The sequence below is a fragment of the Eptesicus fuscus genome, chromosome 14, assembly GCF_027574615.1.
Source record: "Eptesicus fuscus isolate TK198812 chromosome 14, DD_ASM_mEF_20220401, whole genome shotgun sequence".
NCBI classification, from domain to species: domain Eukaryota; kingdom Metazoa; phylum Chordata; class Mammalia; order Chiroptera; family Vespertilionidae; genus Eptesicus; species Eptesicus fuscus.
This window is the reverse complement of record NC_072486.1, coordinates 55843339-55859389: the sequence shown is the minus strand read 5'-3', so window position 1 is coordinate 55859389 and position 16051 is coordinate 55843339. Positions and strand designations below refer to the sequence as shown.

General features: G+C 39.0%; 1 protein-coding gene across 3 annotated transcripts in view; it reads right to left on the bottom strand.

Moving 5' to 3' along the window:
• Nucleotides 1-16051, bottom strand: part of DGKI (diacylglycerol kinase iota) — a 397015-nt gene that overhangs the window by 199054 nt on the left and 181910 nt on the right. For all 3 annotated transcript variants that reach the window (XM_054726100.1, XM_054726102.1, XM_054726101.1), the window contains exons 7-8: nucleotides 8958-9029; nucleotides 3981-4097 (exon numbers count right to left, since the gene is read on the bottom strand). In XM_054726100.1, the coding sequence (XP_054582075.1) occupies nucleotides 3981-4097; nucleotides 8958-9029 (189 nt within the window). The remainder of the gene's footprint in view (nucleotides 1-3980; nucleotides 4098-8957; nucleotides 9030-16051) is intronic.

Here is a 16051-nt window from a genome sequence, read left to right as displayed (position 1 = left end):
TTTAAAGATATCAGATTCAGCAAGGGTTGCTATAGAGTTAAACAGTGAATGGCATAGCACATCACAAAGAACTTGATTTCCAGAATCAGAATTCCTGGGATCAAATGCCACTTCAAACTATTTAATATCTATATGGACCCAGGAAATTTGACTTCTCTATTCCTCACTTCCTCAGCTGTAAAGTAGGAATAACAAGATACCAGCCTCATAGGGTACTGTGACGATAGAATGAGATAGTGAATGTACGGTAAAGTACTCAAATGTTTCCTAACATATAAATGTTAGCTCTCCTAATTCTTATTATAATATTCTGAATCATAAAAAGACAATAAAAAGGTATGTAATAAAAAAATTGGATTATAGCATCCAGATAGTGAACTGTCTGAGAAATAGCCATTTCTCTAAGGAGCTCTGGTTAACTCCCATTAAAAGTAACCAGAGCTCCTTAGAGAAAATGGCTCATCTCAGGTATGAACAGGAAATGCACAAGATAATCCTAGCACATGATGTCATTCCTGAAACCAAGGAAGCTAGCAAAAACTTCATGGCTCATAAAATATGGAGACAGGAGTCACCTGGAAGAGGTCCTAATTGGTCAAATATGGAACAATATGAATATAAGAATAATAATGATGCCAATGAGTTAAAACACATCATGTGCTATATATATAAGTTCATAATTCAAAATTATACTCTGCAAGACAACCAAACCATCACCACTCTTGGCCACGTAATAAAAGTTGCTAACTTATTATTTCTTCTGAAAATTTACAAATAAAGGCAAATACTCAAGCATTTGTCATGTTCTTGCTGGTAATAAGGGAATGGTCTCTTTATAGGAAAATCATAGCCAAAATAATGAAGAGTAAAAATTGGGAGGTCACCCTTTGGCAACCCTAATGAAATGATAACATAGCTAATAATGCTTATTAGATTAAAAAAAAATAGGTGAAAGGCTGATGGACAACTTTATGACAGATGAATTAGGATGACAGTTCCTGAACTTTCTGGTCAACCTTCACATCACTAAAAGTAAGCAACATGACAGAAATACATGTCATCACCCCTGAATTAAACCTGAATCTAATTAAGTTTAAGTATTATTTTACAAGAAAGAGGGGCCCTAAGGGAAATAATTTTAAAACAATATAAGGATATAATAAACCGAAATAAAAATCTGAGAAATTCCACAGATACAGTGATCCAATTTATTCAATAAACGTCATGAAAAATAAAAGAGGGGATTGTTACAGATTAAAAGAGACTTAAAGTATGTTACCAAAAAAGCAGCTGTGACCGTTGGATCTTGATTTTAAAACAATAAAGTGACGGTGAAAAAAAATTTTTGAGCCCTGGCCTGTGTTCTCAGTGGTTAGAGTGTAACACAAACCCACCCACCCCACCCTCGCACCAAAGGGCCCCAAGTCCAATTCCTGGTCAAGGGCATAAACCTGGGTTGTGGGTTTGCTCCCAGCCCTCAGCCAGGGTGCATGCAAGAGGCAACCATTCAATAGGTGTCTCACATCAGTGATGTTTCTCTCTCTCTCTCTCTCTATCTATCTCCCCCACCACCTTCCACTTTCTCTGAAAAGCAATGAAAAAAACATTCTCATGTGAGGATTAACAAACAAACAAACTATATATATTGGAGACAATCAGAAACTATTTTAAGGAATTATTAATTTTGTGGGTGACATAAAACGTGGTTGTCTTTCTAAAATGTTATATTTTAGAGAAGCAAAATGAAGTGTTTACAGACTAAATGATATCCTAAGACTTGCTTTAAGATACCCCAGCAAAAGAAAAAAGGGGGGAAACTTCCATTTTCAGGAAGACAGAGTAGATGGCGTGGGACCAGGAGAGAAATGGATGTGGTTATGAAAAGGTAGCATGAGGGATACTTGTGGCAGCTGTTCTGTATCTCAATTAAGTCAATATTAACAACTGGTTGTGATATACTGTATTGTGATGCTACAAGAAATCACAATGGGGGGGATTTGTAAAGGGTACATGGAATCTCTCTGTAATATTTGTTACGACTGCCTGTGAATCTCAAAATAGAAAAAAATAATTAAGGAAAAGAAATTATGGTGTGGTACAGGAATATATGAAACAATAATGGTAGAAAAGTTCATGCTACAGAAGAATTCATTATAATCTTCTCTCTCTCTCTTCCCTTGCTTAAAATTTTCCATAACAAAAATATTTTTAAAGTTTAGTAAAGGAAACTTACAATTTCCCTGCAAAGTGGTATTATCTTCTGATTTTCCTAACTTGTCTATCTCCAGCCTTCCAAAATCTGATGCCAACAGGTTATCCTACACATTCTTGCTAGTTGTTTCCTTCTAAAATATAATTTTTCCTCTATTACTCTGTTGCTTAAAAGGATAAAGTTAACATGTATAAAAAATGCCCTGCCAGCTAGGCCTTAGCAAACACATACTCCTATCCTACATACACCCTGCATAAATCTTCCACTGTAGTCAAACTAGTCTTATAATCCCATGAATATAATTTTGGGCCCATACCCTTACTCACGCCTATCTCCTGCCTGTTATGTCCTCTCTGCTCCATTGATCTAGACCCCACCTATCTATAAAAGGCAGAATAAAAGCCACCTCTTCTATGAAGTTCTCCGTGATCTTTTCTTAAGATAACTACATGGTTATTCAGAGCAAAGATCATGTATTACATCACAATGCCCAGTAGCCTTCCTGATACCATTGAGGTTTTTGATGTTGATTTACTGAATATTTAATATAAAGCTCTTGGAGAAATTTAGTAAATATTAGGGGGAAAACTAAAGTAAAAATATTAAAGAGATCTTAAAATAACACTAAATTGGAAATCAGTACACTTGAATTTCAGACAGTACAAAGTTTTGTATATCACCTTGGGCAACTCATTGAACATCTCTTGGCCTTTGGATCTAAAATGTAAAATGAAAGGACTAGAGGCCCCATATTTTAATGTGTAGATACCATAGTTGCCTCTGGAAAAGATTTCCCAAGGGCTTCCATCATGGATTATGACTTGGAAAGATTATTCCCAAATGTTACTCATCAGCAGAGACTAAACTTCATGTAAAACACACAAAGCAAAAGAGTGTCCCTGATCCAACAGTTTTTAAATAAAAAACTGAGTCAATGAGAATAAATTACAGGCTAAGTTTGGAGCCCACATGAAAAAAGATCGCCACATCATTTAAAGATATTATATTCAGTAAGATTTCCTAATATTCCTGCACCCTAGGGAGGTACAACCTTCTCCCTGTAGCACTGAAAGTCATCCCAGAACTTGGAGCTACTGTCTAAGATGTATAGTACAAAGGTACAAAATTTTCTATCAAAGATTATGACCTTAGGAAAAACCACCAAGGTTTCTCAGAATTGAAGCAGAGACCCTCTTGGAAGAAGGTACAATGAGGACTGAATGCAATGTGAGATTATGTATTAAGAGGCTAGGTTCTACTTTGCCTTAAGAGCGGAGTGTTGCTCTCTAAGCAGATCCTGTGTATTTAGGAAGGTCATGCCCCACAGTCTGCTGTTCAGGTGGGAAGTGGTGGTGATCTCAACCAAACAAGGAAGCCTGCACAGTTTGCCCTCACATTCACTCCCTAGGGGTGCCCAGGCTGGAAGAGAAGAGAGGTGCACAAGATTCAGCTATATCCACCACTAGTACTTAAGCAACTCAGGAGAGCACCCAAAGAGAATATCATTTCATGATATTACACGAACAGGAAGGAAATGCTCCTGCTGTGGAGTCTGATTTCTTTAGAAGAGGAGGCTGGATCCATGAGAGAGCCCAACGCAGTAAGGTGATGGGCTAATGGGATGAACTAAGGAAGCTGAGCATGGGACCAAGGGGATGAATGAGCAGAGATTGTAGAAATCCAAAGACTAGTCAGAGGGAGAAAAGCAAGAAGCAACAGTTATTGTTTCTCTGCACTGGCCCAGCAGCATCAGGGTCCCTGCAGTTACCTGAGGTTTCTTCACCTTAATGATCCAGGTGGGCGGGACAATAACAGCAGCATGAGCCCCCAGGGAGCAGGGTTCCTCAATTTGATGCAGCATAAAGCAGGTCACCTTATTGTGAAACTAAAGAGAAAACAGGCCAATAAATAATTCTGTGCAAAAGGCAAGGCTGCAATGAGAAGAAGTAAGTACATGTGTACATGCTCATGCATGCACATGCAAACACACACACACACACACACACACATCACACATATCACATGCTTCTTATCAACCAGCCCCAGGCACTCAGAGACCATATTTAGAATTCATTTCCTTTTATAAAATGCTAACAACAACAAAATCAATCTTATAGGACAGGTCAGCTAAAACTTTATAACCTTGTTTTTGTTTTTAGTACCTCACTTTTATTTTATTTTCTAAATTTTTATTGAATTTATTGGAGTGACACTGATTAACAAAATAATATAAGTTTCAGGTGCACAATACGGTAATATATCATCTGTATATTGTATTATGTGTTCACCACCCAAAGTCAAGTCTCCTCCCATCACCATCTATCTCCCCTTGTCCTCTCTTACCTCCTCCACTTCTCTTTCCTCTGGTAATCACCATACAATTGTCTGTGTGTATGAGTTTTATTGAATAGGATATTTACCTAAAGATGTTAGTCTTGGCGGTGTGGATGAAAAAATGGCCACATACTAAACCTGACAAGCTTAGGGGAAGCCGCTCTACAAAGTCAGAGACTGAAGTTAGCCACACAGGAAGGTCTGAACATAAAAATTCCTAACTAAAAGCAAGTCATGGTGAGTAGACACGTCCTAGGCCTCAGCTTCCTTGACAAAGGTTAGTTTTTACTTAAGTGAGCCTGTCTATTGTCCTTTCACATCTAAGATAACATACCTTTGAAATGTCAGAGTAATCTCTTTTCCAGACCCCTCAGGGCACACCCACCACAACAAAGGCCACAGAAACCCTCACTGTTTCTTGTTTCCTACATACCATCTCTATGTGCAATAAATGTTAACTATTAACTATCCTGTACCCACCAATATAAAAGAATTGTGTGTTTCTCTACTTTGCCTTTTTTATACAATCTCAGAGATTTCTCAGCTTTGCTTTCCCCTGCCCCCTTAATCTACCACCCATTTCATATACCCCTCCGGTCTCCTCCTTTGATTCTAATGTATAAAATAAGCTGTAAAACTGCTATTCTCTGGAGAATTTTCTCTATCTGTTGAGATTTTGTTTCTCAGCAATTGTCATCAGTTTGTCTCAAACAAAACTCATATAAAAGTTCTCTACAGGTTCGAATGTTTCTTATATCGACTGAGGGTTCTATTAATCCTAACTTGGCCATAACTTTGTTTCATTGGACTTGCATGGTCAAAGACTTGGTAAATTTGGGATAATGTTGAAAAGGAAATGAAGATGAGCAGAACGGCAGTGCCTAACATCTGTCTCTCTTTTTTCTACCAATGGATGTAAATCCTTCTCAGGTGGTCTTCCACTATAAGGGACCCAGGAAAGAAGCAAGATGTCTCTTCTAGAGAGCTGTTAGTCCAAGAGGCAACAACGAACAAAGAGATTGCTTCTGCTGGGTTTGTGAGGGCTGCTAAAAAACATAATGGTCCCATTACACTTGGCAAGTCTAGAGTGCTTTTTGTTTCTGAAAGGAAGGAAATAAATGTAGACTAATGATCATAACAATGCTTTAGAGGCTTAAATCTATCCCCAAATAGATTGAGTGACCTTAGGCCAATTACATTTTCAATCATCTTTTGTATGGCTGTAAAGGGATAATGATGTGTGGTGACATCTGTTTTCTAATAAACGTAAATCACATTATAAGCCTTAAAGTTTTAATCATAGTGATTTTTTTAAAAATTGACATGCTTTCTACTTGGATTCTATTTAATGTGACCACATAATTTATCATCTTCACTGGAACAATTTTAAGAGTGAAAGGGAGTACTGTTAATAATTATGTTGGAACAAAAGATGTACATTAGGACTGTCTCAAGAAAGCTGGAAAACATGGCCACCCCAATTATACCCCATCAGGCAGGTTTTGTCTTCATTTCTGCGTATCTTCATGATCAGATGTGATCCAGGGACTAACTACTAAATCAGTTAATTAAGTATGGAATACAGCTTCATAATTCCCCAACCACCAGTTATTTGTGATCTAAAACAATTTGATATACCAGAGAAATGTTATTTGAATATCTTTTTAAAAAGGAGATTTCCTCATGGGAGGTTGATAGTGGGGAATGTGTGACGGTGTAAGGAGAGGAAATGTATGGAAAAATCTCCTTACTTTCACCTCAGTTTTGCTGTGAAGCTAAAACCATTCAGTTTAATAAAGTTTAAATGTTTAGAAAAAAAATTTTATATACTTAAATAATTTTTTTAGAAGATTCACTAGTGCAGTGGTCGGCAAACTCATTAGTCAACAGAGCCAAATATCAACAGTACAACGATTGAAATTTCTTTTGAGAGCCAAATTTTTAAAACTTAAACTTCTTCAAAATAGACTCGCCCAGGCCGTGGTATTTTGTGGAAGAGCCACACTCAAGGGGCCAAAGAGCCGCATGTCGCTCGCGAGCCGCAGTTTGCCGACCACGGCACTAGTGAATGCTAAAATCAGTAGGCAAAAGTTTGAGGAGAAATATATCAGCATAATCTCAAAATATCTCCCCCAAATATTTATCAATTGGAAAGGGATATAGCAAATGCCACATTAATCAAGTGAGCAAGGTTAATATCATCAGTAATAAAACATTGACATTATGCCCTCTGTATAAGAAGCAGTGAGAACATCACATCTCTTCTCTCATATCTCACCTAAAATGAATAATTTCGATCTAATCATGAGAAAACATAAGGCAAACTCAGTTTGGGAGACAGTCTACATAATGACCAGTCAGTGCTTATTAATGTGCCAAGGTCATGAAAGACAGAAAGAATGAGGAAATGTCAAGAATTCCACAGCTAAATGAACTGTGGGATCCTTAATTAGATCCTGGGACATTAAGAAAACAACTGGTGAATGTTTTAAAAATCTGTAGCTTAGGTATTAGTAATGTATCAATATTAATTTCCTGATTTTATTCATTGCACTATGGTTATGTAAGTTGTCAAAATTAGAGGGAGTTAGAGGAAGCTGGATGAAAGTGTATACATTCATGTTATGTACTATTTTTGCAACTTTTTTATAAATTTAAAATTCTCTCAAATTAAGAAAAAATGTTAAGTGATTCTCTTTTAGAATTTCAAATAAACCCCCAAATGAATGGCCACTGCATTTCTAAAATAGAAGGGATCTCAGAACCTGCCTATTTCAACTCTCTGACTCTACACCTGAGTAACTGCCAATCTAGAAAGAATAAGAAGAGTCCAAAAGTGGTAATGTGAGGACCTGAATCCAGGAAACCCAGCTCCCAATCCCAGTTTTTTTCCTCTGATGTAGTAAGTGCCCATAGAGGACACTTACTTGTTTGACATCAGATATTCTAGAAGGGATTACATATAGTGCTAAAATATATCCCCACCATAATTTGTCTTAAAAATGTATTGTATTTTTAAACATTGCAAAATCACCCTGGGAAACTCAAAAGTATGTGGAATTGAGCACAGCTCTGTCACAAGGGTCAAATGAAAGTCATCTTTGTGTGATTCAGTTGGACTATAGATCAATGAAGAGAGAGCACATGTGTTCACTAGAAAGTGGGACCAAGTTCCCAATTCATTGAATGTGTACAGAACATCTAACCACAGCCTGAGACCTCTGGGGGCAAGAATAGATGTTGCCTATCTGAGCCTGTGGCCACCAATGATGCTGTCCCACAATGGGGTCTTACCAGATCAGGGAAACCAGCAACACAAGTATTGTTGGGACACCTGGACCCTGAATCTGCTTCTTCCACTCCAGATGGAGATATTGCCTTGATGGAACAGTTTCAATCAAGAACTAGAATGGCCTTGTATTTGTGAATGTGTTCTTGAACAGAAGCACAAGGACTATTTCTGTAACAATTAACTGAAAGGAGATGGAAATGCCAAGCACTGAGCTGTTCAGACCAATGCATCTCTATGTAACAACAGTAGGCTCTCCTGACAAGTGGGGACCTAGGGAAATGCAATACATAGATGGATGAGCAAGGTTGTGTCTCAAACTTATTTACAAAAGCAGGCAGCAGTCAGAGTTGGCCTATGGGCCATAGTTTGCCAACCCATGAGTTAGAGTGTATATACATTGTCTGCTTAAAGAAAGAACAGGTACACAGGCAAACAAGTAGAAAAATGAACCATCTGGTTGGGATAGAGGGGCTAAAAAAAAAAAAAGAATAGATTAAAAAAGAAGAAAGTAAATAATACTATTGGATTCCAATGAATATATATGTTCAAGTGTAAGGAAGAGTTACATTTCAATGAACTTACAGACAACTGTAACATTGAAATTTAAAGGATACAAAACCACTCTTATTCTAACATAACCCCTCTCGCCCCACCCCCCCCAAAAAAGGTGCCTACATAAAAAAAAAAACACACAGAAGAACCAAGATGCTGGGGACTGCCATGTTAGAAGGATTACCTAATGTTGCAAGTTGCTTTCTTCCTAATGTTGCAACTTCCTACCATAGGAAGAATTGTCAACAACCTAGTGTAATTGGAAAAATATATATATATATGGTCTAGGAGAGAGAAGTCCTTGATTCCAGGGAAGAATCCTCCAGTCTCTGATCCCAGAATTCAATGTATATAAATGAAGGGGTTAATTCATCTCCAGTTTCTTCCAGCTCATATGTGCTATAATTCTATAGTTTTAAATGTTTTTCTTCCTCCAACAATCCTATGTGAGGAAAACAATACATACATTGGATGACCTTCCACTTACAGACAGGAATTCAAGCAATGACCTAAGTCTATTTTTATAGAACATGAGCCCACTTTGTTTTATTCCATCTCCCAACTTACCGCCTGCTTGCACCAGGAACAGCTGATAGCCACAATCTCTTTACTGTGGAAGGAGAATTTCTGCTGAAAGCCCTGGGGTGTTAGGACAAGAGATAGAAAATTTAAAACCACTTCAATCACAGTATGCATCTGCCCTCCTGAAGTCCAAGGAAGTGAATAGAGACAGAACTGACCCCACCACTCAAGGTAACTGGGACACATTCAGCACTTACATTTTCCACCCTCTGCCATGCAAGAGTTTCCTATTCCCAAGTCATCTGACTGTTAGAGAGGAGGTACCAGGATCTGCTGTACCACTAAGTACTCAAAATTATCAAAGTCACACACACACACACACACACACACACACACACACACACACAGAAAGAAAGAAAATTGCATTTTTCCCCAAATAGAATGTGGTTCTGATATGTTTTTAGTAAAAACAAAAGTCACAATTGGTTCACATGGTTCTCTATAACAACAGTCATCCATCTCAGAAGTTCTAACAACGGTAACATCTGAGAACTCATATGGAGAGAAATAAAGGATCAGAGAGTTAGGACCCAGAAGTGAGGATGTGGGAGAAGTCCAAGGGTGCAGAAAGAAATTCAAAGACTTTCATCATCCCTTTGGGATGCTGGGACTCAAAACAAGCAGCTTTCGATGTTATTCTTCACCAGCAATCAGCAATGAGATTAATGGAATGGCAAACTCAATCCTCTTAAATGAACAAATGGAAGAACAGAAGAGGTGCTTTTTGGCAGCTCTCCCTACATAATGACTAGAGAGGAGCATGCAGTAATGCTCAAAGGGTGATTTTAGCCTTCCCCAGGCTCATCTATTCCATCCGCCTGTGAAATCGAAACCCCCCAAAAAATGAATTCAGAGCAACGACAAAACATTTTTCAAAGAGGGCTTTTGTCAAGTGATTAAAAGAAAATATGACAGGCAGGAAAGCTATCAAAGCACTGGCTGAAGAAGTCTTGCTCAATGTCTACAGATAATTTTAACTTAAAAAATTAATTCACATTAAAAGAACTCCCATTCTAAACCATAGGCCTAACCACTTGTACCTACCCGTGGCATTAGTGAATAGTTCCTCAAGTTGTCATTTTATGTGCACATGTATTATCTGTCCAGTGGAATTACTGCTCTTTTGAGAGAAGTCCCTGTAATGGTTCTTAAACAGGTCCCCACAACTTAGCTTAGCTCTGTGAACTTCATACACATGGCATGCATGTCTTCAGATGAATTGAACAAAGTCATTGCTAGCACATCGTGATGCAATTACCAACTTCATGCTCTCTAGACCAGGGGTCCTCAAACTTTTTAAACAGGGGGCCAGTTCACTGTCCCTCAGACCACTGGAGGGCCGGACTATAGTTTTAAAAAAAAAACTATGAACAGATTCCTATGCACACTGCACATACCTTATTTTGAAGTAAAAAAACAAAACGGCAAAAACACCTGCATGTGGTCCCCGTTTGAGGACGCCTGCTCTAGACCTTAAACACCTAACCCAAACCACATAGAAATATGCTTCCTCACATCACTCTCCTCCAACCCCTAAGACAATGCAAATATGCTGGCATTTTAATTTCATTCAGTCTGCAATACAGACATGCCACATGGTTGGAAATCAATAGGGTGGACTGTTGGCATGATAGCAGCCGAAGCCACAACTAGAGGTCTACTGAATGTTGCTGTATCAAATGTATTGTTAAGCAGCATCTCAAATGCTATTACCCAGCCACCACTTCATCAATTCATACATCAGATCATTGTACGTCAAATAGATGCTGATAGAGAGATGGCACTGGATCTTGTTATTGGCTGGGGGGATCTTAAACCTTCTAATTTTTCCCTTCACCTGAAAATAGTAATTATACTACAAACCTCTCCCATACCACTAAGTAGTTATGAGATTCAAATGGGGTAATGTACTTGCAAAGTTCTTTATAATGCAGTATATAAATGCAGGAGCCCTTTGATTGCTAAGACCTATCAACAGGAATGTCTTCCATCACTTGGCTGACAAAGTCCTCCAGGGTCTAATATGTGACTAGCCATGTTCTATTTGACGGTACAGAGGGAGAGTGTGTTAGCCTACCCTTCTACTGGCCTCTGGTTTCAGGGAGACACAGATACAGTCCTGACAGCCAGGTGGATACCAGAAACAAACAAGGCCAGCCACAGCTGGGGCGCGGGGCTCTGTTGCAGAATTGTGGTGGGTCCCTTGCAGACGAACCTGGTGGTAATCAGCTCTGTGCTTTGTTTTGGATTCTAATCTGGCTGAGTCACAGAGGCCCTAGCTTCAGGGTTATTGTCCAACACAGAGACATAAATAGAACCCTAATGGGGCCTTCATGGACCAAGTTCCCACAGGCCATCTGCAATGGGGAGATTTTGGCAGGGATCTCAATACAGCAAAAAGAGCAGATTCCTAATTACCCATTTTTAAAAGCTGGCCCACACTTGATATTATGGTACTGACAGATGCCCTAATGGAATTTCAACTAACTCTATGATTTTAAGGGCTATTTTGTTCATCACTATCAGAGAAGAAAATAGGGACGCGAAGTCAGATCTAACTGACTTCAGAATTATAAATATTAAGAACCTAGAGAGATATTTGGGGCGGGGGGGAGGAGTTTTTTTAGTCCAATAGAGCTCTGAAATAAAGTTTAAACAACATTTATTCTTAGCAGCTAAAGCTTCGTTGCCTCTTTTCCTTCTGTAATCTAGGGCATATACCAAATGACACTCAGTTTACAGCCTTGGCTGTAACTAGAAAAAAAAAGGCTTCACTTGAAACAAACCGAAATTATTTTACCGCTTATGGATGTAACTGAGGTTTGGGCGAGGGACTCTCTTGACCATAGCCTGACTCCCTGTTTGATTTAATGTTGTTTAAAACAAGAGTTGATGCCGCTCTTGACTCCAAAACTTTAAACAACACATAACTAAACGTCTCCATTTTTATTCACGTGTTCAAAGCTCAAAAGTATTACAAAGAAAAAACCCAAGGGAGTCAACATTTATCTTAAAACAGAGAACGTCAGACATTTTTGCTCAAATATTCTATAATTTTATATATATTATATATATATATACTTTCACACACTTTATATTTTAATATCTAATATGTTCATCATAAGTTTAAATTAGAAGCAAAGTTCATTATGTCTGGGAAAATAAAACTGTTACACCACTCTTGTAAACTTATCCAATGGGATATAACATGATAGCAACTGGATACTCACTAAAGTAAAAGGAAATTTTTCTGGTCAGATGAAACCTTTGCTAGAAGACCTCAAACCATTCTAACTATTTCAGTGCAATGGGCTTTAACCAACCGAAGCTGACAAACCATGACGTTTGAGCATCCCACAGCTGAAGCACAGATTCATACCAACCCAAATGAAAACTTTTCCTGACTAATCAAAAATGGCACCCATTTGACCAACTACCTACAGACTTATGGACTCATTCTGTCCTATCCAGAATTAGTTAAGGGTTCAACCTTCAGTCTCTAGCGAGCAAAGCCACCATGAACCAATCTCTTTCCCAGTCCAGACAAATGATTGACTTTTTCCCCTCGACAGACTCTTCAGTCCAGTTTCGCACTGACAGGTGTGCTCTTACCTGGAATTGTGAATCTCTGTATATTAGGCTAGTTTGACAATATGCCTAGTCCTTGGTTTTATTGCAGTGTCAAATTTGTAGCATTAACATTTTAGTTTATACAAGATTAGGGTTTATTTACATTCATAAAAATCTAATTTACCTGTTATTTCTAAGTTTCCTATACAGAATTTACTGGTCTTAAGCTAAAACTTTCCTAAACATTCAATATTTTCAAATTGTAAATATGTGTGGCCATCTAAATTAAATTATAATAAAGAATGTATTCATGAATGAAATCCATTTAATTTTTAGAATATATTTCTTTTTTATTTTTATTTTTATTGATTTCAGAGAGAGAAAGGGAGGGGAGAGAGAAATATCAGTGATGAGAGAGAATCATTGATCCACTGCTTCCTGCATGCCCCTCACTGGGGATCAAACCTGCAACCTGGGCATGTGCCCTTGACCAGAATCGAACCTGGGACCCTTCAGTCCGCAGGCCGACACTCTATCCACTGAACCAAACTGGCTAGGGTCATGAATGAAATTAAATAAGCAATGTCTTTGTAACTTATGACAAATCCACAGATGCAACAATCAAAATTATGTGATTCTACAGTTACGTTATGAGAATTGTCTTTGAAAAATCTAAATTATCTATTGGGTTTAATTGTAATATATTTTATGGCATTAATTAAAGGCTCTGAAAATTTATCAATGCCCTTATTGTTCATAATATTCTCTCACTCCAGGGTAATCACTGACTTACACACATGGACTGACATTTATTATTCTTCATTGCAGCATTCTGTGTTCTTCCATTCTAATGTTGTTGGTAATTACAATACACTCATTAGAGCCAGTCAGTCTTATTATCCTCAATAGTTTCAGCTTTATTCATTAATTTATCTGAAGACCCCTGTTATAAGCTGCAGATCATAAGTAGAGTCTCCTGGGGGAAGGCACAGGCTTCTCTGTGTAAATTCACACCGTTACCACAAACTTGTCAGGCTGTATGAAGAGCCTCAGACATGATTTCCAGTCCTTTTTTATTTTTGAGGCAGATGACTTTAAGGAAGTACATAGCTTAACCCAGGATCTTGGAATTAAGGTATAATTGAAATTAAGCTTGTAACAATGGCTACAAATTTACATTTTATTTTACATGTTAACCATTTGTAACTGTGATGCTTATATTTCATATTTTTATGACTGTTATGATTCTAGGGCAAAAAATACTTTATATGAATACTTAGTGTCATATTTAATATGGCCAAAATTACATACAAAACCTTAACTGTTGGGTTTATATCTTTGTCCTAAAATACCATCCATGCCACAATGGGCTTGTAAGTGCAGTAGCCATGATAGCAGTGATGAATGCTATGTTTGGGTCCAAAAGCATGGGCTACTGCTCACCAAAACTGAGTAGCCACTACCACTGCTGACTGTCTAACCTTCCAGCAAAAGACACCGAAGCTGAGCACCCAATACGGCACCATCCCTCAAATACACCATCAGCTACTTGATGGCAAACCGGTTACACTGACCCCCTTGATACTATGGAAGGGGCAGCAACTCATCCTGACTGGAATCAACACATATTCCAGGTTTGGGTTTACCATTCCCTTTTGCAGGGTCTCAGTCAGCACCACTATGCGAGGGTTTACAGAGTGTTTGACCCACCAACACAGGATCCTGCACAACACTGTGTCAGACCAAAGAAACCATTTTACAACCATGGAGGTGCGGGGGTGAGCACATGGCCATGCGATGCACTGGTCCCATCACAGCCCACGCCATCCAGAAGCTGCAGGCTGACAGATGGGACGATCTTTTGAAGATGTAACAGAGGCTGCAGCTTTGAGAGGAAACCCTATGAGCACCGTCCTCCAGTTTCAGTATACTCACTAAATCCGTGACCACAGTAAAATCCACAGATACAACAACCAAAGAGTGGGAGTAGGAGTGGCCTTGTCTACTATCACTTCCATTGGCCCACGTGGAGGGAATTTATGCTTCCTGTCCCCACAACTCTGGGCTCCGAGGGTCTGAATCCCAGAAAGGGAACATCTCCACCATGGGACATAACGAAAGGCCCTTACAACTTGAACTACCACTACACTCAGTTACTTTGGGGTCTTTGTGTCAAGAGATTAGCAAGCACAGTGAGGAGTCACCACTCGGCAAGTTACCATCTTAGTCCCAATCATTAAGTGGAGGTAAAGTTGTTATTTGAGAGTGGATGCAGGAAGAATATATCTGGCACCAATTATCCACTGAGGCTCCTTTCTACTTCTCTGAAAAATGGACAATTACAGCAGCCAAGATCGGAAGATCAGACTGTTCAAAGGTAAGGGTCTTTGTTACCCCACTAGGTAGGTCACTGCTTGAGACTGAATGTTCATTTGTTGAAACCTAATCCCCAATTTGGAAGGTTATAGGTCATTAGGGTGGAGCCCTCATGAATGGGATTAGTGCCCTTATACTAGTAAAGGAGACTCGGAACTCCTTCCCCTTCCTCCATGTGAGGACACAGAGAGAAGATCACTGTGAGTAAGAAGCAAGTTCTCACCAGACACCAATTGTGCAGGCATCTTGATCTTGAATTCCCAGCCTCCAGACTGTGAGGAATAAATTTCTGGGTTTTGTTTTCTTCAGCTACCCAGTCTATGGTATTCTGTAATAGTAGCCCAAACAGATTAAGACAGTCACCTAGACCAGAAGTGTTAGTTGAGATGAATACAGAATGGATGGTTGAGCAAGAAAATGATAATTAGTTGCAGATTTAAGACCAGCTTCCAGAGAGAGAGAGAGAGCTATAGTTTATCCCACTAACCTTCCTCTTATATGTTTCTCTAGGAAATAAGACCAACCAGAATCCTGAAGGAGCTGTACTAAAAATGTATTATGTGAAAGGAGTGATGCTGAGAATCACCAAGTGACAGGGACGAACTGTATTGGATGATGTGGTGTTCCACCCAGGTGACCCTGCTTCATGCCCGAGGCATTCATCCCATTCCCCCAGTTAAAGGAGATATCCTTCCATCTCTAGGACTTGCCCTAAGCCTAAAAGAGTCACCACAGCCAATGATTGGTCAAGGCCGGGCATCTCTGAGTTCAACTCCTCCCTCTGCCATCCCAGAGCCTTGGCACTTCTGAAGAAAGAGCAAAGGGGACCAGAGTGACCGAAGTATCACAGTATCGCATTACTGCCCCTACTGGGGCTCTGGCCAGGCCCAAGGTCAGGGGAGCAGTGGCAGTAGCAAAACCACTCTAAAGGTGAGTGCTGAGTGATTTAACCACCTGGGGTCTGCAGTGAGGAGCACTGGTTCTGAGCCCGCAGCCCCTTGTTCCCTTTTTAAATGTTTATTTAATTAAGTTTATTGGGATAGCACTGGTTAATAACATTGTATGTTTCAGGTGTACAATTCTATAATACAATGCCAGTATTATAGAATATCTGCTCACCACTCAGAGTCTAG